A 24,988-nucleotide genomic window follows, 5' to 3' on the forward strand; every position below is an offset into this window, starting at 1 on the left:
AAACACACCATTGATTCTCATGTCACTTACTATAACTACTGTCCTCCTCTTTTGTTCCATCAATTGTTCCATCTGCTTGCAACTGCAAGTGGTATCCTTGCCTGCTGTATAGCTTTGTTACTATACCTTTAAGCTGAGGCTCTGTAAAAAAACAATAGTGAGATTAATGTGGGAAATCCTGATGTGCCGTTCCAAGCGAGCAGGATGCTAAAAACAAATCTGTGGGTTTCTTCTCAAGGCTGAGATATGAAAAAGACCCAAAACAAAAGCAGGGCAGCCAGCTTTGCAACACTTTTCATTTAGGTTGAGATCAAATTTATGTCTATGAAATCAATTGCCAAAATGATTAAATGCCACTTTCAATTGCAAGGTAGGTAGCACAGTAAAATCTAGGTCCAGTGAATACAAATTCCAACAGCGTGCTTCTTGGCCTCAGGAGCTCAGCCCTATCTCATTTAAGATTAGAAATGAGCTGGCAAAGAGCGTATTCTGCCCTTTAAAAAGGTGTGAGCTCTTAAATGGAGAGGAAAAAGAGGACTACTACGATAGCGCTAATAAGAGCCACAGTGACAGTTGAGAGCCTAAATATATAGCAGCAAACGTTTAGCACAGGAACTGCTGCAGTTCTAATAAACAAACCCCCATTCCTCACTGCTCCAAAGAGTACAGAGCATCCGAAGTGATAAACTACTCAATGAACATATGGAAAATGGAGGGGGGAACCCTGAAATCCAGCAATGTGTCAAACTGCAAAATAAATATTACCATAAGGGTTGAGGTAATTACCTCATCAGCTAGAAGAAGAAAGATCAAAACAACGCATAGTTTGGATAGATTTCCTTTTTTCATAACCATCCTCAGATTCACAGTTAGAAAGTGAGATATCTCATCCAGTTTCAGATCATTCTAGACCAAAAAGTATATAGCAACAGATCTGCTGTCAAGTCTGTCATTTAAGATATCTAGGTAATGCACCAGGAGTAATTGCAAAAAAGGTCTACTTCCACTGAATCCCAATGACATCTGCATTGTAGTCATTTCACACAGTTATGCTTGTCAGGAGGCAATGCATCTCCGCAGCTCACTCCACAACAACTTACTTAATTCAGAGATAAACATCCTGTGAAGATATGATGTGTCATTTCCAAGAGCCAATGTCTGGGTAAGACTCCTTGTGTTTGTAATCAAAGACATTAGGGAGCTCTGCTGCTGTACGTCATTTTAGTAGGAGCTGAAGGCAAAGGCTTACAACAGTTTGCATAAGTATATTAGTTCCTATTAGCAACCTTTGATAAGGGTACTGACGGATGCACAATTCTTATCTACCAACTTTTCTGACAAGAAATTAATCCAGTCCCCACTTTGGCTTTTTAGCCATAATACATCCCAAAGCTGTTGGCAAACTGCGAGTGAGGCACCTCTTCCATGGCTGCTGAGAAAGGCAGACAGGTTAAGTGGCTAAGGGCATCAATGTTTCAGCACAGCAAAGGGATAGCAACATTACCAGAGGGTTTTGCTCCTCCCACATACAAAACCCCCACTCAGATCAGGGACTGAGTCTTCATGCCTGATCTTTTGCACCTCTGACACAGAGAGCATCGTATCTGCAGGGCAGCTGCATGTATGAGATTCCTAGAAAGGAACAGGGCGCTGAAGCAAAACTCTGGAAGATGCCAGCAAAAGCAAAAAGCCTCGTCTGCAATCAGCAAATAAAGCATGGCACAGGCATTCTATGAAGCAGGAAGACAAAAACAGATCTCTAGACCGCTAAGTTATTTAACATACAACTGAAGGAGGTGTATGTGTGGGAACTTCCCCTGCTAACATCTCCCCCACAGATAAATCACGTGTGTTCGTGTATGTGTAACAGAGAGACAAGACTACTGAATTACCGGTACACGGGTGCACAAGGGTGTGCAAGTGAGGCAGTTAGCAACGGTGTGTGTTATCCAAATAAACCAGATGAACATGAAAGGGGAAGGGACTGGCATAAGGTACCCACGTCTATCAGATTGTAAAAGCCAGGAGTGGCAATACCTGCGCGTTCATTTTGCCAGACCTGAGACACCATTCCCCTTTCCCCACGCCCGATACGCATCCCAGTTTGCATTAAATTAAACAAACCGACCCCCAAAGACATAACCCTTGCCAACCTGGTCGCCTTCTTCGCCTTTTCTTGGAGCCAAAGAGTTTGACCCTGGAAAACACATTCAACTTGTTCTTGTCGCAGCTTCCCTTGCTCTTGCTGGGGCTGTTGACACACTTACAGGCATTGGACTTCTCCCGCTCCCTGGCTTGTCTCTTCTGGCGGATCAGGGAGCTGGCGATGGCTGCAGCCATGGCCGCCACCGCCCCGGCACCACCGACGGGTCAGGCACGCGGGGTTTGCTCGCCGGCCGCGGGCGCCGCAGCCAGCATGCTGCTCGGCCCGTCCCCGATGCCGGGGACGCTGCCGGGCGCCTTGGCCAACGCCACCCGCTGCCAATTGGCTCGGGAGCCCGGGAGACACCGGCAGGATGCTCGCACCGGAGCCCCGGGTCGGGATGCAACAGTTTAGCTCAAGCGTTTTTGTCCGCTGAGATCTTCCCCTTTTGATTTTCTGATGCTTTTTTTATTCCTCCCAACTTCTGGCAGGGGAAAGTTTGCAGGCAGAGGTGAGCGTTTCTACGGAGATCAAGCAGATCACTCGCAAGACATCCCTCCGAGCTTCTCCAGGCGCGCTATTCGCATGCAGACATGGCACATCCACTTGGTGCAAGATCATCGCATCTCTCCTAGCCCCGATTTCTCCAGTTAACTTTTCTCCCCACTCGTCCCCTCCCCATTGAAATCCCAGCAAACACCTGTTAGACTCCAGCAGGGGCTGGTCCAGCTGCAGGGGGCTTCTGGATCCTTTTTTTCCCCCCTCTTCTCCCTTAAGAAGAGATCCGAAGCAAGTGGCGATGGAGACACTGGGAGGAGGTGCCGATGCCTAGAGCCTCCGCTGCCGAATGCCTCGGGAAGCCTCTTCCCCTCCTTACAGGTACCGCTGCCAGCACAGCCTCCCTTCCAGGGACTCCTTCGGCTTTTGCATTGCAACACTTGTCACCAGACAGTAAACAGCCAGAGCTTCCCCCGACGCCCGCCCGGTCGCCGGCAGCTCAGCGCCGAGACTGCCGCAGCAGGAGTCCTCAGGCAGCGGATGCTGTGCGCTGGGGACAGAATGAGGCGACGCAGCAAGCCCCTTATCACCACCCTCCTCCTCCTCCTCCTCCTCCTCTTCCTCCTCCTCCTTCTCTCCCAGGCAAGGCAGCGAGCGGCAGACCTGCCCGCTGGTTCTCTGCGTGGAGAGTTGCGGAGGGGGGTCCCCCCCCCTCCCCGGGTGCAGGCAGGGGCTCAGGGTGGGCAGTGGGAGCCGGTGCAACCCCAGCTGCCCACCCTTACCGGCCCCACGGGCTGCGGGTACCTGTTTTTTTGCCAGAGCCGCCTCCTGGGGAGGCGCAGACACCCAAACAAACGTGACCGCGATGAGCAAATAGCTGGCACCGGGTTTTCGGCAGCCGAGTGGGGACACCTGCCCGGCAGCGGGCCGGTGGGTCGGGGAAGCAGGGAGGGCAGCTCCAGCCCTAGCTCTCCCCCTGCCTTTTCCTCAGCCTTACAGGACGGCCCCCTCTCTGCCTCAGAGATTTATTGGAGGGCTTTTGCCTCTCTTGCCTTTCCTCCCCTCCCCACCTGGACTCAGCTCCAGTTTTCTAGCAGAGACTAGAAAATCCTCAGAGAGAGCAATTTCCTTGTCGTTGCCTTGTTCTCCCTCTTCCCTTCGTCCCCCCACGGTGCCTCTGTGTCCCCCGAGGCCAGGCTTTCATGCCAGCTGGGTTTATTCACCCCTGGTTAAGTGGGGGCCAGGCTGCGGTGGTACCAGGGCAGGGAGATGCAGCGGTGCCACGATGCGGGGAGCAGAGTCTGGTGCCAGAGCCTGGTTAATGCCCTGCACAGCGGACGCCGAACCCTGCACACATCCATGCCCCAGGACACGGGAAGCAGGAGGTCCTGGGGGTGCCTTTGCAACCCACCCCCTGCTCTTCAGCGTGCTTTCAACAGCTGGAGCCTAAAATAAAGCCAATTCAGGCTGGAAACAAAACAGAGATTTGCAGCCCTCAAGGCAAACAACTATTGAAAGAATTTATCCCCGAGGCAGAGGGGATTCGCAGGCACTGAGGCAGGGTGGGATGTCCCGTGAGTGGGAAGGGGGAGGCTGTGGGCTGGTTCCTTGCAGGAGCTGAGCTCAGCGGGGACTGCGATGGCAACAGGCTTCAGTCACCCAAGCCTGGGAGCTGCGTCCTGCATGCCCTGGGCCAGCCCCAGGGCTCCCCTGGGGCTATTGAGACAGAACCGATGCAGGCGGGTTGGTGTGACAGCACCAGATTCTCGTGCGCTTTCAGACTCGGCCAGGCTTCTCAGGATACCTGCCCCTTCTTCCTCTCCTCCACACGCCCTGGGTAAAGCCACGCGGTCCTCTCCTCCCTCCCTGGGGTTGCACACTGCGGGCCCAGGCAAGTGCAGCAGAAACCATGCCACCCAATATCTTCACTTCAAAGAGCCCAATTCAAAAGCAGCTCACTATTCATCTGCAAACGTTACAGTCCTTCCCTGGACTAGAAACAGCTCGCAATGGGTCCAAATCTGTTTCCTCCAACTGGGAACTTCTGCCCCAATAAAACATGTTGTGTGGCCAGGCCTGAATAACCAAAATGCCCGTAATGCACAAGTTTTAAGATGATGTCTGACTGAAAGTACAACGTGTGCCATCACAGCCTGAGACCTCGACAGCTGACATGGTATATTGAATTTGGCAGCCCATCATACCCATCCACAATACCTCTTTCCTGCAAGAAATACATGTATACATGTACACCAACAGGTATAGGTATATATGCACACTCACCTTTGCTTATGAGGCACTTCATGGTATCCACATATACATATTAAATAAATACTCCTAATTCCTTATTTGGGTTAAACAGTAGGGTAAAAATAACTGTAATTCACAAGTTCCACCACTACCCTCATCTGCCAGTCCACATAAGACATGTGAAATCCAACCCAAGAGACAGCCAGTTGGATATTATTAGTAATAACTCATCCTACTCAACTCACCGGTAACATACTATGAATTTTGCCATCTTTCCACTTCCAGTACAGTCATGAGTGAGACTTGTTTCTCCTGAGACTCACCCGTTACTTTATAAGTATTCCCAATTTGGAAAGCAGCGTTTGATCTTCAGATCAAAGTAAAGCTGCTTCATTGTGATCTGTCCTATAGGTCAGATGGTATTTCATTTTCACAATGACCAACCAGAAGTCAGAATTTGGCTAACCTTGAAAATTCTGGGGAAAAGCAGTATATAAAAGCAGTATTTAGGATATCTTTCTGCCAGCATTCCAGCCTGCATGCTTAAAATCCATAATGAAAATTCATTTGCACAAATGTTCCTTGACAGATAACTAAAGAGAGGAATAAAAATAGCATATATGCATAATCAGATTTAAGTTTCAAAAAACAGTCCTCCAGTTTCTTTGCATGATCAACCTCTCCATCTATCGGTACTCCTACAAACATGTCTTCATTTACTATAAATGGCACATGAAAATGAAGATCTTGTTGGGAAAACGACTTTGGTACAGAACCAGTCTTTGGACTACTTCAGTGTTACAGATATAAAAATCTCAAGGAACAGCTTTATTTTCTTTGAACAGCAAGAGCTGTTCACTCCCCACCATGCTAAAAAGGTAAAATAAAATAAAATAACATTCCAAGTGCCTTTTTGAACATAGAAGACAACCAGACACTCCTTGAACATCCGTCCTCTTTCTTTGTATGTGATTATTGTAATGGGGCACACTTAAAGCTGAAGAGTAAATTGCCAGCCCCATTTCAATCAATAATTAAGCATCTCTTAAGAAATCAGCATGGGACAGACTTTACAGTTACTGTCAGAGACAGCGCCATGATCTACCTGGAGCTGGGATCTGACCCAGCAGCAATTCCACTGTTTTCAAGCAGACAAAGATCTCACCTGCTTTTGATTTATATTTTTTCCTTCCAGTCATCTGTTGAGTTTATGCTGATAATTATTTCCATGATTCTGACCATTAAAATGTACTTGAACCTCCAGAAGTTGCCTGGATTGGGCAAAAGTAAAGCCTGCAATTTGGTACCATGCCCCCCCAAACCAGGACTGGCTCTTCGACTAACGCAGGACATGGTTTTCAACCAACGGAGTGTGTTCTGCCCCTGCTGCCTGGCTCCTGCAAGAAAAGGCATCAAACCCGCATCATTGGCCCAGACCACAGCAGTGGTGGCTGTTTCACCAAATTAGAGGAAAGGGCAAAACTTCTGGTTTTCTCACCACCCTCCTTGAACCATTTGTGCTGTGGCAGGTCCCAGACCACTGCTGTTTCCCATGAGTTTGAATCCATCCCGAGCGCAAAAGATTTATAGTAGGTCCTAGATAAGCAAGTAGATGCTGAGCAAAACGAACGCTGCACAGAAATCGCGACCAGATGAAGAATCACAAGCCAGTTCCAGAACTCACTGTCATGAAACAAGCTGCAAGTTTTGACAAGCCGCCGCAGCTTTGCAGCACGCCCGGTGCCAGCTGCAGCCTGCGAGCAGAGGAACTCCTTTCCCCCCACCGCTGACGGCCTGTGCTTTTTCGGCACATGAACGTCAACAGATGCGATCGAGCGCAGAGCGGCGTATCAGTGCAGCATTGCTGTCAGAGAAGGGAACAGGTGGAGGAGAGACAGCACTTTCCGGCTCCCTGTTCAAGTGCACTGGTGATTGGCACGTGAGCCCAACGTGTGACTCACTGAGGGACCCAAGCTCCTCTGTGCCTCGTAGAAGCATTAACGATTCTCACGACGTGTTGCCATAAAGCAGGAACTTACTGCCAGCACCTTGGGTCAAACCATCCCATCTTCAGACTAAACAGCATATTCAGCTATTTCCTCTTCCCCTATAAACAAGTATCGAAAGATTTATAGTAGGTTCTATATAAATAGGTAGATGCTGGGCAGAACAAATTCTGCATGAACATTGAGACCAGAAGAAAAGTCACAAGCCAGCTCCAGACCTCACTCAGCCCAGCATAAACCCCAAACTACCCCTCTACATTTACAAGCCTGAAGCTGCTTTGGTGTGACAAAAAGATTTCAGCCTGGCATGGGATGTCATGAGTCCCTCCCAAGGCTCTCTTGCTCTTGCTGGGGTAACATGCTGCTGCTCTTACAGAACAAACAGAAAAAAAAAGCTTCAGGATTCAAATCTATGGACTATTTCCACTGCCTACAGTTCCCCAAAGTAGAGAAGTATTTTCTGAAAAGTGCCACCAGAATTGCTTCTCTCTCTTTTCAGGTTGAGATAAACAAGACTTCATCCAGTCGGGTATGACACAGCAGCACTGAGGCCCCCAGTGATTTTTTCCTCTTCTAAGTAAACAGAATTACTATTCACCAGGAAACAGAGCTGTTCAGACCCAAGCCCTGCATCACTTAGCTCCTCCGTGAAACATCCCGTGGAAATGACTCAGCCTTTCCTCTGCAGCCAGCTCCGCGGCTGGACACGAGCGCTGCAGAACGGCGGGTGTCTGGGTGCTCTCTGCTCGGGGGATGAGCACGGTTTGCTGTCCAGTTCACTGCCCCTGAAAGCCTAGTTTTACCCTAGATATGAGCCAAATTCAGAGTCAGCTCGATGTTTGTTTCTGAGTGCAAGGTGGAAAAAGGTATTAGTGGAAGAAAGAGCTGGGCCTTCAGGCAGCTGCAGACCAAGAGGTCACATTTGAGGATATTTTAGTCAACAGACCAACTGGGCTACCTTAAAACTAACCTTAATAGTAAAGTCTGCCTTCAACAATCAGCTGCAGACCTTTATATGAGCTGTATTGCTGTAAACAGAAGTATTTTTATGTCGAGAACATAAGGGCGCTTGTAAATAGTGACATGGATGTTCCTGTGTATCTCTGTGCCATGGTTCTTTGCAAAAGTGCACTGCGCAGCTCTGCTCAGTAACAGGAAAAAAATCCAATTAAATTCCTGTGACACTACTGTAGTCATGTCACCTGGACCCACTTTATCTAAGAGCTTACTTGTTGTTCAAGGGATTAGGTAGCTGGTTGATCTTTGTCATCTCAGAGTACAGAATCATGAATCTCAAGACCAGAAGAGACCCCGGTACAATCAGTGCACAGGACTGGATGTGCCGAAACTGGCCCCCATCCAGCAAAGCAGAGAAACACATCCCTGACTTCAACATGTGAGTCATCTCACTAAGACTACTGAGATATTTAAAAAATAATTCTGCACCTGATGCATTACAAAAGGTTCTCATATCCTAATCCTGTTCTCTTATCAGATCTGCACAAGTTTGCTAGGACAAAGTTCACTGACTCTGACAAGACTTCGGGCCTCTTCTTCATGACTGACATGCCCCGCTAAATGCTCAGGATGGCCATAAGATCTCACATCAAGAACACCAGTTTCCTTTCAGATTCTCAGAGAAAATACTGGTAAGAGAAATCCCAGTTCTGCCCCTTCCCAGCTATGAATTCCAATTCCTTTACAGCACTGTCTCAGTCAGAACTGGATTTGATCTAACCCAGTGGTGCAGGCATTTTTGGAAAAGGAGGACATTGTTTGAAGGTAGAAAAATGGAAATATTTTTGCCTAGGTTAATCCATATTCAGTCATCCCAAAATGTCAACCACAAAAGATCGTCTATCCGGTGCATAAAAGATCAGTGCCAATCAGCTGGGAAAGGTCACAGAACAAACAGAAGAGATCAGCTCCCACAGCTCTGCGGGCTCCCAAATTGGGAACACATTATTCCGGTGTCTCGGGGGGCCCAACCTGAGCCAGGAACTTGCAGCAGTGACCGACTGACTTCTCTCTGCCCACCGCAAAGCCATAGCAAAAAAATACTCCCACATCAGTATGCACAGAAGTATCTGTTCATTCACCTCTCAGCATGATGACTCTCAGAAACATCAATGTAAATGACAGCATATCATCCCTGAAATATTTACATCTCAGCATGGGACACATGAGAAGCGTGGGCTATATGCCACTGTCAAACCTAACATAAGGCCACTTTACACATGACAAAGCACTGTAAATAGTCCTTCACAGACCCAAAGCAAGTTGCCTAGAGATTGTCACGTTACTCAAATGGATCTTTTTCCACCTTTTCATAGATCTGATGGTTCATCCCTTGTCAAGAGCTTGACAGAAACAGACTCGCTGGGTCTCCAGTGAGTTGGACCCTCTGAGAATTCTCCCCCTCCCACCCGCACCCAAGCATGCTCACAGCCATGCTACCAGCTTCTCACAGCCATGGTCCTTGCTCTGCTTGAAGCTAACTTCTGCCCCACCGCTTGACTCCACATAACTGCAGAGCCCAATTCGCTGCAATCATGTGATGGATGCCAAGCTTGCTGCTTCCCATTGCTGTGTTAATGATGGAAGACCCATCTGTTTTCTAGTAATGAAACCAAATTACCCAGGCTGGGATCAGAAGAGCCTGGCAATGGTTTTCTGTGACTTTTACCTGACTGCTGAGATCATGGCACCAAGTTCACACAGACAAATGAGAATGTGAACAGAGTTAGTCACAAATGAAAGGGACTTGGAGCAAAAAGCGCCATGTCTTGGATGGAGGCAGGTTCTGCAGAGCTGGAGTCAGACCCTGCACTGGGCCGATGCTTCCGCAAATGTGCAAGCGGGGCCTTGCTCCACTCACTGTCATGGAACTGGAACCAGTTTTCCTGAGGAAAAATGGTGGTCTCAGTTTCAGTAACCAGAAGGAAGGTATATCCTTGGGGACTAGGAAAAGGGCCATGAGCCCAAACTTCTGCATTCTGTCTCAGTTCACCATCTAATAATCATGATACTAATAGCGACGTAACAAGACATATCTGACCTAAGTTTAGTGATGTAAAAGCTAGGTTTATCTAAGCTCATCTAGCCAAATATCTGGGCTGTACAGCCAAGAAAAAAGAGAGAAAGGCACCTCCAGATGGCAATTCATTCCTATCCAAAAAAGCACCATTATTTTCACAGCTGCATGAAGGAAAACACTACCTCTACCTTACTGAACTATCACTGCAGGGTGATTCAGACTATAATCTACCTAATGCATCTTTATAATAAATAATATTTACCATCATCAAAACTAAGTAATCACTTAATGAAGGACCATGTAGCTCAGTGACTTGCTTCTGGCAGTGCTCAGTAATACATGTGAATATAAAACCAGCCCAAGTCGTCGCACAGTTTCACTTCGCCCACACACATACATTCCAGCAATTGGCCTCATGGCAACTCCAGGCTTAGCAGGAGCTGCTGGTGGCAAGAGCAGAGCTAAGGTGACATCTATAAATCACACAGGGATTTTTAGGTGAAAAATACAACCTATCACAAGTAAACAGAGGGGAATTCATTAGCATAAGTTAGATGCACTCTTTTTGCAAGCAACACTCACAAGTAACATTGGCTAGCAAAACAGGAATGAGAACCACAAGCTGGTATTTACTGTATTGGGTTTAAATAGGTCTGGAGACTAAAAAAATTGGGTATGCAAATTCTACATAAGCAAATTAGAAGAAATTCAGGGACGTCAATTCAGAGAAGGAGGCTAATAGCAGAACATCTGCTGCTGCTCCCAATATTCGCATTAGGCGGCTGGGTACATTTCTGGGGACTCAGACCTCATCGGAAAGCACAGTAAGGTTTTGTTGCTATGCAGGGAAACAATACTCAGGAACCAGAGAAACAGATATGAAGCTGCCTGAGCTAGGCACTGTTATTCCTCGCTTAAGTCCAGCTGAACTACAATAAGGGCACATTTGCTTGTACAGAGATTGGATAACTGTCCAACTGGTAGCTGCATTCTACCTAAAACCACCACGAAACTAGTAGATTAAGCTGCAGAAATAGATACAAATACAATACCATGATTTTAATTAAATTCCCAGTCCATATGTACGGCCTTTGCAAGTCTCCAGTCATACTGCTAAATCATGCTGAGCTAAACTTACAGCAGAGAGACACCATATTTAGCAGGTGATGATATATCACCAGGATTTCTGTCCTCTCTCTTCAACCCTCTTCCCTTTGTTTATCATTCTCATTTTCCACCTCTTCCTGCCAGGATCTTCTTTCCTTGTTTCATTAAAAATTACAACGTGCTGCTAATGAGCAGTAGCCACAAAAACCATCAGTGTCTCAATGACCTTATCCTTCAGTTGAGGTCAACTTAATCTTGTTTACAAACAAACAAACTTATTTTATCTTCATCTACAACACAACATTCCAAGCCCTGGGAGCTTTTGCTGTGAAAGAAAGGACAAAGAGCAGAATTGGATTCTAAGGCACAGAACTAAGCCTGCTGGATTGTAAGAAGTTATCTTGGCTGATCTTTCAATGTTATCATTTGACCGATTCCACTCAGCCCATTCCATGTAACCATAAAGAAGGAAGACCTCCTTGGATTTTCTTGTCTCCTATATGAGGCAGTTATAAGAGATTAAAGAGTCTAACTATAAAAAGGCACCTATATGTACAGCTGCACAGGTAAAACACGCAGCCACACAGAATTAATGAAACTCTGCAGCACTCTGCGAGGCCTGTAGGGACTCCCAGGCAGTTCCCCTCACATGATTGGAGCAAGAGATATGGGTCCCAGAAGTTGCTGGTATCTGTATTTCCTCTGGACTGTAACTGGAGTTGGACATCTCAAACCTCTGCAAATATGGGCTCTACATTCATGACATGGGCACTTAAATACAGGCATTTTTTTCTGCCTTTCTTCTTCCTGACTTGCAAATATGAGCAAACCCAAGACGTTTCAACAATGCTGAGATGCACAAACACCAAGGAATCAGAGTAGAGCTGTTAATGCTGGGAGAAACTTCCACCTCCCTCAGCCCTTTACTTGTTTTTCCAGCTCTCTAATATATGAAATGCCTTACTCAGTGACTATATTTTTAAACCATTACTGCCATAAATTTTAGCCTACTTAAAAAGTTCTGATGTAAAGTCTTTTCAGGAGGCTTTTGGCAAAGTATAGAGTTTCCTGTACAGGAAGCGTGCTGTAGAACATTAATTTGTAAATAGTTACAAACCAAACAAATGGGACAAATTTCCAGTACTTGCAGTCGAAAAGCCAAGCGTGTAAAATTGCTGCTAAACCCAGAAACAAGAGAGACACCTAGAGTTAGCTCTTGTAACTGCCCCAGCAAGGTCACTCACTTTCTTCCCCGGTTTTGTTTCGGTCACTGGTGATATTTAATTACAGCAAACGTACGCGGTGCCTCCGGCTGTAATTAAGAGCGAAGTCGAAAGCGCAGGGTTCGGGCGAGCGGGGAGAGCCGCTGTGATTTTGCATGGAAGGCCGTGTCTTCAGATGTGGCGAGACCTCGGGGCGGTCCCCCTGGCTCTGAGATGGCCCCAGAGGGGATTTTGGGGGGACACACACACGGGGGGGACACAGGGGAGAGGCCGCGGGGACGCCGAGAGCCGCGGGAGGGAGTGGGGGGCCGGGAGCCGCTGCGGCGGCCGCTGTCCGCGGTGCTGATCCGCGCCGGGGCCGCATCCTGCCCCGCGGCACCACCCCGCGACGCCTCCCCGGCCCCTCGCAGCGAGTCTACAACCAAACCTCGAGGTCCACCATCAACCGGCAGCGTTGTGTATCGTGGCTAGGCGACGTACGCCCCCCAAAAGCTAACCGACGGCAAAATCTGGTGAGGGTTTCGGACCCACCTTGTCTTTACTGCAAGACTTACTGCTTTTGCGAAAGAGCGAGGCATTTAGTCGTTAATAATCTGGATTACATATTAAGTGATTATAGTTTGTAAATGCATTTTTAACATGCCAAAACCATTGCAGACTGCTTACTTCGCATTCTACGCTTTACTTAGATTTACTGTATTAATTTTGAAGAGACGAAAAACATGGATGCCGCGTGCAATCTCATAAAAGTTGTTTACTAATCATGTTGAGTTACTTCTAATAAAGAATGATATATGACCCAGACAGTTAATATCTAACTCACACGGTTAATATCTAACTCTCTGTACACACTGCCTATTCAGATTATTGTTTGATATTGGGGCATTTTCCAAGAGTCCTTGGATTTGTTTTTCTTTTCTAGCCGTAGGGCGTTGGTTCTTACAGTAATCTGATTGTTTCACGTACCAAACGCAGAGAACACACTTTTTCATTATTAAAGAAAAATAAATGACACCATCATAAGCCTTTAGCTAAAACATTTGCAAAAGAATAAAGAAATGCTGATGGTTTTGTATTAAAAATATTTTCAAGTTATTACCACCATAACAAGATTGTCTTCAGTTAATGTTAGGCACCGTACTCTCATGAAAGGCAATCAGAACGGAACTGGATTCATCTTTTTTTTTTTTTCTTTAAAGCAAGCTTTATACCTGACAAAAAGCTTGGGTACAAGATTAACTAAATATGTGGCACAGACATTTAAAAGGCCATAAAATCAACCTGTGTGACATTTGAAATACATATTCAAACAGGACAAATTTGCCAGTTCAGCAGCATATTCAGTATATTTACAGTTCCAATCAGTAGGAATCAACAGTAAGACCTGCCTTTTCCTTCTTAAATCGTGTATTTTCAGAGTTACCAAAGAAACTGCATGAAGTCAAAGAACAACCACATTCTTAATAAATATTAAGCTTTAATTTCTTTACGTAGTTTATCATCTCTACAGTGGATTAGTCGCCAGGAAATACCTTCTAGTTTTTTCCTGTAAAAATATTGCTTAAATACATCTTACCTGAATAAGACTTTCTTAACCCCAAAGCCATGCTGCCTTACAAGCTGCTCCTACTCAGACAATTGCAGTCTACATTTGGAGCAGACACACAGGGAGTAGATCAGAGAAAGTTTAAGGCATATTTAAAGTATTCTCTAAGGTACTGGCCAGAAACATCAAGCCCATACTCGCGGTATAGAGAGATCATTAATGGGCATTAGTGACAGACCATTATGACTTTCAGAGATCATTAAAGATTCATAATGTAGCTGTATTGTTCTGGCAACATCTAACCATTTCTTGGACATAAATGTACATTTCTCCTACATGATTTACTTAAATTTATTATTTTTTGAGTGTCAAATTTTATTTTCTCCCTCCTAGAATTACAACGAATGCCTGTAACAGGATACTGTAGTACATTACGCCAGCCACAGGAGCCTGGTGCTTGGTTTAGTTGATACCCTTTATTGTAAGGCATTCTGCAATATGAATAGCTCAACAACATTCATGAGGTAGAATATGTACCATACTTTCTTTCTTCTTTAAATAAGCTGCATTATTGATGTACCGTAAATGTTACAAGTATAAAAAGCACTTAGAAGAATTACATTTGCTAATAATTCTGAAATAATTACCTTTTGAAATTTTTAAGTTTTATCTCTGCATTTCAGAAAAGCTCACTGTTTGATATCTGGATTTGGTGAAAAATATTGAAGATATTCTAGTTGGGGTCAACCAAACCAGCTACTCCTAATGCAATTTTCACAAGTGAAGAAAACATTGAGATTTGGTTTTGAAGATGTACAGTACTGCAAACACTGTGGTCCATAATGTGACTACCGTTGTATTTCAATTGTGTTAGCCAAGGGCTGGATTTGAATTTTCTGTTGCTGAACATGACTGAGACCTTGTTTAACTCATCCCTTCTTCAGCACAGCAAGTTAAGCCCATGCTCACATATTATGTAAGTAATGAGATTTAGGCAATTTAGAAGCAGAGTCAGATTTCAAAGTCAAATACTTTCTCTAAGTGCGATTTGGTCATTGTAGAGTCATATAATTACAAGTAGTAGAAAAGAGCTATTTAGAAAGGCTCTGTCTCTTCACCAGGAGTTACCACTCCCTCCACGAGATGTTTACAAGTCATGTGTGCATGAGCTCGGTTTATTTTGCAGTGCAATGGACCCACAATGAGCATAGACCAATTTGCGTTATCAGGAGGAAAATCACTAAACTCCAGCTGAGGAGCAGTAACTTCTTAATTTCTCTAACACAATCACTTGCAAATGCATGAGACATCTAAGGATCAGACCCTTAAAGTCATAGACAGGGAAACATTTTCCAGATGCTGGGCTTTAGGTACTAAAATGAGTTCTAGCAACTGAAGCCACTCAAGCATTTTAACATGTTTTATCATTTATGTTTTGCTGAATCTAGACCTGAAATGTGAAGTTTGTCAGTTTACTACTGATAAACAATTTTCCCAAAATAGTATTTCAGCATTTACTAATACATATTACTGCTTACGTACTTGGAATTCACAACAACAAGTATGCAGAAACAAATCATGCTGTGAATTGCACAATTTTAGAATATTCACTGTTTATTATGCCACAGTTGCTTATAATCAAGCTGTGAATATTGCAGATACCCAAATACACTGTACTATTAAAAACATCCTTAATTATTGGTGCCAGAAACAAACAGTACCTCACCAAGAAAACTGCAGTGGTGCAAAAAATAAAGTTGATTCTGAGACCTCTCCACTTGGAAAAGGCACCATTTACACAAAAGGAAGTCAAAAACCCATGTGGAGGAACGTACTCATGCCCACCTCCAATCGCCTGCTGAGTTCTATTGATTTCAAACAACTGACCTTGAGTCGATAGGTTTTATGTCACCCATGTCAATTATTGACAGGCAGACAAAAGCCAGCAGTGGCATTGCTTACTGCCTTGCAATTATAAACAAGGTTAATCTGCTTGTAAATGTAGTTCTTTCTCCACAAGCACCAGTGCATTTAACTCCTTTTCCCAAAGCCTACATGAATTTGTAATGACAACTCCCTAAAATTTACACGGTTCTTATTAAAATTTCAATATTCTGTCCTCTTGCTACCTCAAGAATGGTTTAAGCGATTCAGAATCATTCTTATGGTTTTACAATAAAATCGGAGTTGTATATTGAAAACCTAACCTGTGTCCAGCTGATTCTTATTACCATCTAGTTATTAGTTGCATATTAACTTGTTTTATTGTTTTTATAATGAAAGGAAAATACAGCTTGTGTCTAATCTCCACTTTATTTTGATTTATGTCTCTTATGTGCCCTCAGCACATGCCTAGAAGCACCTGGCATAAAGGAACACAGCTCCTCTGAGATTCCAGCTAAGACCTTACCTCTGCTAGAGTATTAGTTACCTCTGTGGGGTGTCAGTTTAAAAGAGCAACTTTATAGTGTGGTGTAGGACCTGCAGCAAAAGGACTACAAGTAGAATTTGTAAAAAAACAGTCATTTTATTTTTTTTTTCCTTATTTATCAATAAAAATCAAGCTGACATTTGCTATGAAATACTCACTGGAGATTGTCACATTATAACTAGTGGATGACTGATGACTAAACAACTAAGAGGAAGAAAAGGGTGGTTTGGAGAGGGCATTTACATTTCTAACCATCCAAGGAGGAAAGCTCAAATTAACCCTCCAAAAGAGACAGTAGTGAGTCAAACCCAGTCCCTTTAAGGCACAATTTGATCAGTTTACCCATGCTATTATGTGCCACAACTATTCGCTTTACAGGGGACCAGAACAGATGACTTGGCAGGTCCCAGTAGGATTTGCAGTCCCATGTTACCTTGCTGGCTGGTATGGGGATAGGGCAGCAAGGACTGTATCAAGCAGTCTCCTCCCAGAAAACACGGCCACACCACCAGCACGGTGTTCTACCTTCCGTGCATTTTCTCCACAACAGACAAACTTTGTCTAGTTTGCATCTAAGCAATGATGCATGCTGAAATAAGGGCCCAAGCACATCCAAAGAAGCTAGCGTGGGTACAAGAGAAATGACACACATTATTGCTATGCTGTGGCAGAAAAATAGCCCCTTTCCATGACTGCAATACAGGATCAGATTCATAATCTTGCAAATGATTAGGCATTCCCATTTCAATTAATCCTACTTTGCAGTTTTGAACTGATCTCATCCAGAAAAAAAAAAAAAAAAAATCAGGCTTGACCTTATTCCCTGTAACCCAGCAACAAAATACCCAACCAGTTTGTCTGGCAGGAAGAGGCTAAGAGCTCAGGCTCCAGGTCTGTTGCTGCTGTTATCACTAAAGAATCTCAAATGCAAAATACAGCAAGCGCAGCACTGCTGTCTCAGCAGTCCCGCAGCAACATCATGCAGCACTGAACAGCAGCTGCAACAGAAACCTTCCAGGGAAATACAGATGATGACTATAAGAAGGTTCTTGCCTTCTTGGAGAAAGGGGAATAAGGAGAATAGAGTGCTCTGAACTGCTGCCCAGCTAGACAAACACCCATTTGGGGTTTTAGAGCCTGTTGCTCTGCATAGACTATTTCGTATTAGTGATCATTATATTTCCATAGAGTCATTCAGCTGTTTAAATTTTAGCGCTCAAAGTGCCTTAATTCATCCTACTTCATATGTATTTCAGATTAGTAAACATATCATATATTTGTATATTTGCGTGGCAGAATCTGTGATTCCATTCCATTCTTTTTTTTTTTCCCTCTCTCTTTTTGACCTGATTGTACTACTCTGTCATGCAATCCAATATAAGGAAGACACCCCTTAAGAGTGAAACTATTTAATATTCTGATGCAAGGAGTGTTTCCATTTCTACTTACTGAAGGGAAGCTGCGTGAAGCCAGCGCAGCACCAGCGCTTTCTTTCCTTGGCTTCATCTGCCACCTGGTGGTACAATCCCAGGGAGCAGAAAGCAGCATTTTTATGGAAGGACCCTGCATGTTCCAACAGGCACCTGGAGTTCAGCACTGATTGCAAGGCTGCAAAAAGCAATGAGCAGCACTGCAGTTGCAAACATCTGTGCAGTTCATGTCCACACACAATGCAACAAGTTTAAAAAGTGTTCTGCAATTAAAACAATGTTTTAACAGAAAGGGCAAGTTTTAAATTTAGATTTTTCAGCGTATGAGACTAAACAGCTGCAAACTCCCAAGTGTCAGAAACTGTCCCAACAATTTAGAACACTTATGACAAGTTCCTGAGCCCAACAGAAGCTCAATTGCAAAAGCAGGACTCACAATCAGACATAGGATTGAAAACAGAAAAGTGTGAGAACCACTTTGTTACCTGCCCGCAAATAGCTTGCAATGTCCTGCTGTTATGCCATGAGAATAAAGCAGGAAGGACAAAATAGGTACTAGCCTAAACTTTTTAAGCTATTGTATTCTATTTGGAATACAATGTTTATTGTATATTCTACTCAGAACATTTCAGTAAAGTTGCAAAACAAAGTGTAATCAAAAGTAACTCCTATTTTCTCATTCTGAAACCAATAGCCCTTGTTTGTGATGTCCCACATGTTGTACAAGGACAGGATGACACTGAAGCTGCCCTGCTAGGGCGACCTGGTATCTGTGTCACGTCACTTTGCAGCTGCAGGTGGGAAAGTAAATGTTTCCCAGGAGTTGGCCCCTTGGCAAAAACATAAAGGCCAAGTCCACTTGGCACAGTGTGGTACTGTGCGGGGATATTCAGGCTGCCTTGAGTCTAGCAGCATTACTATTAATTAGCAGACAGAATGCTTTGTCAAGCATTCCCAAGATGCCCAAGAGAGCACAGTACCTTTGCACTGACACACTCAAGGATAGGTATCTTGAATCATTTCCACCTCTGATATATGGGGCAAATGAGGCAAATATACAGTAGGTTACTGTCCCACGCACAGCCATGCCTTAGCCGTACACCAGGGATGTGGCAGCAGCCCGGTGTATTTGCAGAGGCTTTTGGCAGGATGACTGTGCAGCAGCTCAGAGTAAAGCCCCTGCTCCTTGCTTGGCTCTTATCATACCCCAAGGAAAGACACATGCATAATGTGGGCAAATGCTGATGAACACAGAGCAAACACTAAAAAAAAAAGAGGTACAAGTATTCTTATAGCCACCTGTGTATTTACATGAGCCCTGCGGGATGACATCCTTCTGATACCTGGAAAGCAAATTTCAATCACACTGGCAAACTTCTAACTCAAACACAGTTTTTACTTTCTCGCCAAACATGGAAAAGAAAGCACAGAAAATATCCAATCCAAGCCTTCATGACAACACGATCTTACTCATATCTGGCACTCCAGGTGTTGGAGACCAATTCTTAAAGGTAAAAGAAGCATTTTCCCTATTTTCCATTACAGACCAAAACTAAGACTAACCCTTCACTAGCGTGCCTGTCGAGGGAAGAGAGCTGGATGCTGTGCATATGTTTGTGATGGGATTTGCAAAAATAGCTAAGAGAATTGGGAGCATAAACCCCATTACATTTCCCTGACATGCATGTATCGAACTCCCTGAAGTGCCTCACTGAAAATCACACTGAAACAACTGCAAGGAAATACCAGGCAGATGTCAGGGATGAGGAGATCAGCAGAGACTCCACCTTTCATCCCTCTGAGATGAAGCTCCAGCAGCCCAGATGAATTGCATCTGGTGGTGACTACCACCCTACCTGACGAAATCCCAAAGACCCTGGTCCAGGACAGAGTTGAGTATGGAGTATCCAAAGCCTTGTCCTGGCCAAATGGCAGGCAGCCCAACCACAGCGGCTGCAGCGTTCAGTAATGAGCAGGTGGTTTGGAAATGACAGTGCCTCTTGCCAAGTCCGACCCGTTCCGACTCCTCTGTTTCTGCATTACCCATGCCATTTGCAAACGCTCTGTGCAAACACAACTCACAAGGAAAGCTCTTCTTTCAGCAGCCTGCAAGCATTTACAGCCAAAATCAATACACACATCAGTGCTCCTAAAAATCATTTCATTTATGATAATTAAATAAATTAGCTCTAATAAAATAATGATTTCACTATTTACCAGAGGAAAATAATGGGTTGAAAGTCATTTAATTTGACACAAACTTGGGGTTGGGTCTAATCCTTCAGATTTTATTCTTCATTTCTGCTGATATTTTGTAACAGTGTGAATCATCATTATTTTATTTTCCTGTGACAACATATGAAAATAAACTAGTGAAAATATCGACCTAAGCCCTGAACAGAAAAGAATGAGCAGACGTCCCTGAATGTGAGTCAGATGAGGAAGTGTCCTATGCTGTTTAGAAAGTCAGCCTCAAGTTCCCTGTATGCACGTCAATAAAAGCAAAACACTTTGCAAGTGGATTCAGATCATGTTTATACCTGGGAATTTCTGATATGAAGACACAGAAGTTGTACTGTATTTGCACAGCTATAAATTAGATGGAAGTCTCCATCCTTGCCACACTATCCAGACTCTGCATTGCCAGCCTCAGAAGTTAATGCCTTGAAGAAGTTTGATCTAAGCACAAAATTCAGTATTTTTGTCCCAAAGTTCCATTCCACAGACAAGATGCTGCACCAAACACTACTAGAAAAGTGTGAGTGAAAAACATGAATAGATTAAAGGGGCTCTTATGTGCCAGTATCATCCATCAGGCCTTCATTCTCATTATTAAATATACCATCCCAGCACTATGCTTATATCCAGATTTATGCTACTCATGGGGAACTGATCACACAGGAAAAGGTTTGTTAATAAGAGACGCTTAGTGTGTTTACCAAAAGTACAAGCATAAACCTCTATCAGACAAAAAAGCTCTTACCGCTTATTTTGCAGACATCATTCTAGCCTACTTTCCTCATTAGGGAAAAAAGCATGATTCAAGCCCTCAAAAAAATTCTCAATAAAACATGTGCCACTAGAGGAGGCTATTTCATAACTTTTTTTCCAGTGACATACCGGTACCAGGGAAATTTCAGTGGAGTTTCTGCAAAACCACCACTACTGTTTTCCAGCTAGTCCTATTATGAATTCCTCTGTATTTGTACTTAATCTTGAGCCAAAGGAGAATGAAATCCACAAAACCCCCAGAACTCATAACCTGGATAATTTCTGTCCATTTTATTATGATGGTACATTTCATTGCCTGTAAAGCTGCTAAAGGGAAGATGTTGGTGAACAAGTCAGGGGCTTTCAGGGACTCTGCTGATCTGTAAATACAATAACCCTCAGCAGAGAAACTTCAGCTGGATGAATTACCAATTAAGCCGTTATCATCAGCAAGTGCATCAGTTTTCTTCACTATTTCCCATCTTTTTTTTTAAAGTTTTTTGAGCATCTGGCTCCAGATCCATATCCCAGATACCCTCATTCTCAGACCATCAGACTCCAGGCCCCAAAACTAAGGATTCATTCCCTTGCAGAATTGTGTGGTCTTGCATTTTGTTACAGATCTGAATAGAACCAAATTTTAAAACATCCCAATTTTCTGTGAAACAGATTTGCCCTTTCCAGTCTGGTCTAGATATAAACAGATATTAAGGGAAATGGGCCGTGTAACTCTGTTGGACAAATCTTGTGCTCATAAAACATCTCTGGCTGATGGTCCCAGAAATAGATGCCCTTTCTCCATCCACAGAACAAGCACATCCCAGAGGAAATTGGCACAGCTATGAGAGAAAGTTCTGTCCAACAATTCCATTTTTGGATGCATCCAGCCTAGGCTGTTGTACCCTGTGGTATCTTTAGAGACTCCTTGCCTATTCTTTACCTTGAGCAACAGAGGCTCGGACTTGGGGGATTTTTTTGGCCACAACGCCCCATATTCAGGTAAGGCTCGTGGTCAGAGAGGCCTCTGAAAGCGGGTGACAACTGCAAGTTTCAGCCGTGCTTCCAGAGCTCACCTTGAGCTTTGCTGGCTCCCCAGGGAGCTCAAACGTATGCAGGTTCCCAGGTGGCAAGCCTCCTTTAGAAACGTCCCAAAAACCCCACTTGCATCCTCTGCCACAAGTCAGGCTTGGAAGTACCTCATACACTGGGATGGATCTTGAAAGGTTGGAAATAATATTCCATAGAGCTTAAATGATGTGGGTACCACAACTCACGTCATGCATCTGGGGCTCCAAGACACTGAAAATGCACCCCTCCCACTGCAGCACTTCAGAGCCCCACTGCTTCAGTAGGAAGCACCCAGGTTCATTTTTGGGGACAGAGCTTGGAAGCTGGCTACTTAGACTATCTTCTGTGCTGTTCCTCTGGCTTCCAACTCATAAACTCCAAATCTGATGCTGCATCATTAAACATTCCCACCTTCATTTCCTTTGCAGAGGAGCAGCTGTAAAACAAAGTAATTTAATTTCAATTTTTTAATTAAGCAACTATGTAACTAAGTGCTTAACTACAGCGGTGAGAGCTCTAAGCCCACATCTCAGCATTAGAGGGAGTCCTACTCCCGTTTAATTCTCTTTGCAGAGACAAGGAGGGAAGTTGGAAGCGTGGCTTTAGGGAACAGCATCCCAGCATTCAGTCAGCAGCACTAGAAAAATAAACAAGAAAAAAACCCAAGAACCTCATGCTCTGCAGTGGACCCACAGCACACAGCAGCATAAAAATCTGGCCCCTCTTCTCATGGCAAGCATCAGCATTCCTGCTCTAAGCAACCTTGCTCTGAGTTGCAGCACTTGAAAGATTCACACAGATATTCAGGTTCAGTGACCTTGGTGATCCAAAAGGATACATCAGCCTTTCAAGTAGTTAGCTTTTATATCGATGGGCTTGGAGAAATCTGTCAGACATGGGCAGACGGGTAGGAGTCACCCATCTCTCTGGTTCTTGGATATTATGGTAATGACTGACGAATACAGACACCCATAAATAAATGAGCAGATGACTCCAGTGACATCACGCTCTTAAGTACTACAGCAACAGAGGCAAGGAAAGTAGGCAGGCAGACAGGAGACAATCCAGTCATGCCCTATCTGCGCATACAGCGTGAGTCATATTACCTTTTTCAATATAGAGATTTAGTGGTGTACCTGGACAGCTGCTGAAGGTGTGAGCAGATTCAACCAAGGCAAGTATTTGCCAGTTTGTCTGCGTAAACATCATCAGCCCATAAAGACTGCTGCATATTCAAGAACCTGGACCAGATCTTGACTTCAGGGCTTGGATTGAACAGCCTAGGCTCATAGGTCCTTGGAAATATTCCTTCCAGCATTATTTACCAATCTGACCCAGTGTACTTTTTGTTTTACCATTACATACCCTGGAAATGGACTTACATGTTGCAATGCTCCATGCCCAGTAAGAGAAGGTAACAGGAGCCAGTTAAACTTTCCTGGACTCCACTATCATACAAGTGGCTCTGCAATCAATAACTGGGCAAGAACAGCTTCTTAAAACCAATTTTAAAACAACAACAGCAGCAACAACAACAAAATAGCTCTGACAAGGACACTACAAGCTCATTGACAGGAGAGCTCTGAAGAAGTGAGTCCCCAAGTTCCTGAGCTCCCAGCAACCGAGCAGCTCATCTGTTTGAGCACCAACTAACGTGCTAACAGAAAAAAGGATGAAGTTAAGCTGAGGAAGAATAAAAAGAGCAGCTGATTTCATCTTCTTACCAGGGAAGATTGTGGAATGGTTTGTCTTGAGAGCACTCACATGGCAAGTCCAGGATAAGAAGGGGATCAGGCCCAGTCAGCATGGGTTTATGAAAGGCAGGTCCTGCTTGACCAACCTGATCTCCTTCTATGACCAGGTGACCCACCTAGTGGATGAGGGAAAGGCTGTCGATGTTGTCTACCTTGACTTCAGCAAGGCCTTTGACACTGTCTCTCATGGCATACTCCTTGAGAAACTGGCGTCTCATGGCTTGGATAAGCGCACTCTTCACTGGGTGAAAAACTGGCTGGATGGCCGAGCCCAGAGGGTTGTGGTGAATGGGGTGAAATCCAGCTGGCGGCGGGTCACAAGTGGTGTTCCTCAGGGCTCGGTGTTGGGCCCTGTTCTGTTTAATATCTTTATCGATGATTTGGATGAGGGGATTGAGGGCACCCTCAGCACGTTTGCAGACGACACCAAGTTGGGAGGCAGAGTCGATCTGCTTGAGGGTAGGGAGGCTCTACAGGGAGATCTGGACAGGCTGGATCGATGGGCTGAGGCCAATCGTATGAAGTTCAACAAGGCCAAGTGCTGGGTCCTGCGCTTCGGTCACAGCAACCCCATGTGGCACTACAGGCTTGGGGAAGAGTGGCTGGAAAGCTGCCCGGCAGAGAAAGACCTGGGGGTGCTGGTCGACAGCCGGCTGAATATGAGCCAGCAGTGTGCCCAGGTGGCCAAGAAGGCCAACGGCATCCTGGCCTGTATCAGAAATAGTGTGGCCAGCAGGAGCAGGGAGGTGGTTGTTCCCCTGTACTTGGCACTGGTGAGGCCGCACCTCGAGTGCTGTGTTCAGTTTTGGGCCCCTCACTGCAGGAAAGACATGGAGGTGCTGGAGCGTGTCCAGAGAAGGGCAACCAAGTTGGTGAGGGGCCTGGAGCACAAGTCTTATGAGGAGCGGCTGAGGGAACTGGGGCTGTTTAGTCTAAAAAGAGGAGGCTGAGGGGAGACCTTATCGCTCTCTACAACTACCTGAAAGGAGGTTGTAGTGAGGTGGATGCTGGTCTCTTCTGTCAGATGGCTGGAGATAGGACAAGAGTAAATGGCCTCAAGTTGAGGCAAGGGAGATTTAGGTTAGATATTAGGAAAAATTTTTTTACTGAGAGGGTTGTCAGACATTGGAATAGGCTGCCCAGGGAAGTGGTTGAGTCACCATCCCTGGAGGTATTCAAAAAACGAGTAGACGGGGTACTTCAGGACATGGTTTAGTGGGCATAGTTGATGGTTGGACTTGATGATCTTGAAGGTCTTTTCCAACCTAAATGATTCTATGATTCTGTTTGGGACATTGGGAAAATCCACTCAGACCAAGAGGGGCACTGAAAGAGCAGGACTAGGAAGAGATGCTCTCTGTGCAGTACAGGAGCCTGTGCTTTCCTGTTCTCGGAGAACAGGTTGCTTATGAAAATACAAGCATCTGTGAGAAATGATTTAGGGGATTTGAAATGGGAAATGGAGCTTCCTTTCCCTAGCTCCTGTTTAAACACAGTCACCACC

General features: G+C 44.8%; 1 protein-coding gene across 6 annotated transcripts in view; it reads right to left on the bottom strand.

Moving 5' to 3' along the window:
• Positions 1-24,988, bottom strand: part of FGF13 (fibroblast growth factor 13) — a 264,504-nt gene that overhangs the window by 59,796 nt on the left and 179,720 nt on the right. For 4 of the 6 annotated variants that reach the window (XM_069811469.1, XM_069811472.1, XM_069811471.1 and 1 more), the window contains one exon: positions 31-141. In XM_069811469.1, the coding sequence (XP_069667570.1) occupies positions 31-141 (111 nt within the window). Of the gene's footprint in view, positions 1-30; positions 142-2,153; positions 2,809-13,840; positions 13,947-24,988 lie in introns of those variants that run through there. The other 2 variants (XM_069811473.1, XM_069811470.1) reach the window with 2 other exon arrangements.

The sequence above is a fragment of the Haliaeetus albicilla genome, chromosome 23 (assembly GCF_947461875.1).
Source record: "Haliaeetus albicilla chromosome 23, bHalAlb1.1, whole genome shotgun sequence".
Classification (NCBI taxonomy): domain Eukaryota; kingdom Metazoa; phylum Chordata; class Aves; order Accipitriformes; family Accipitridae; genus Haliaeetus; species Haliaeetus albicilla.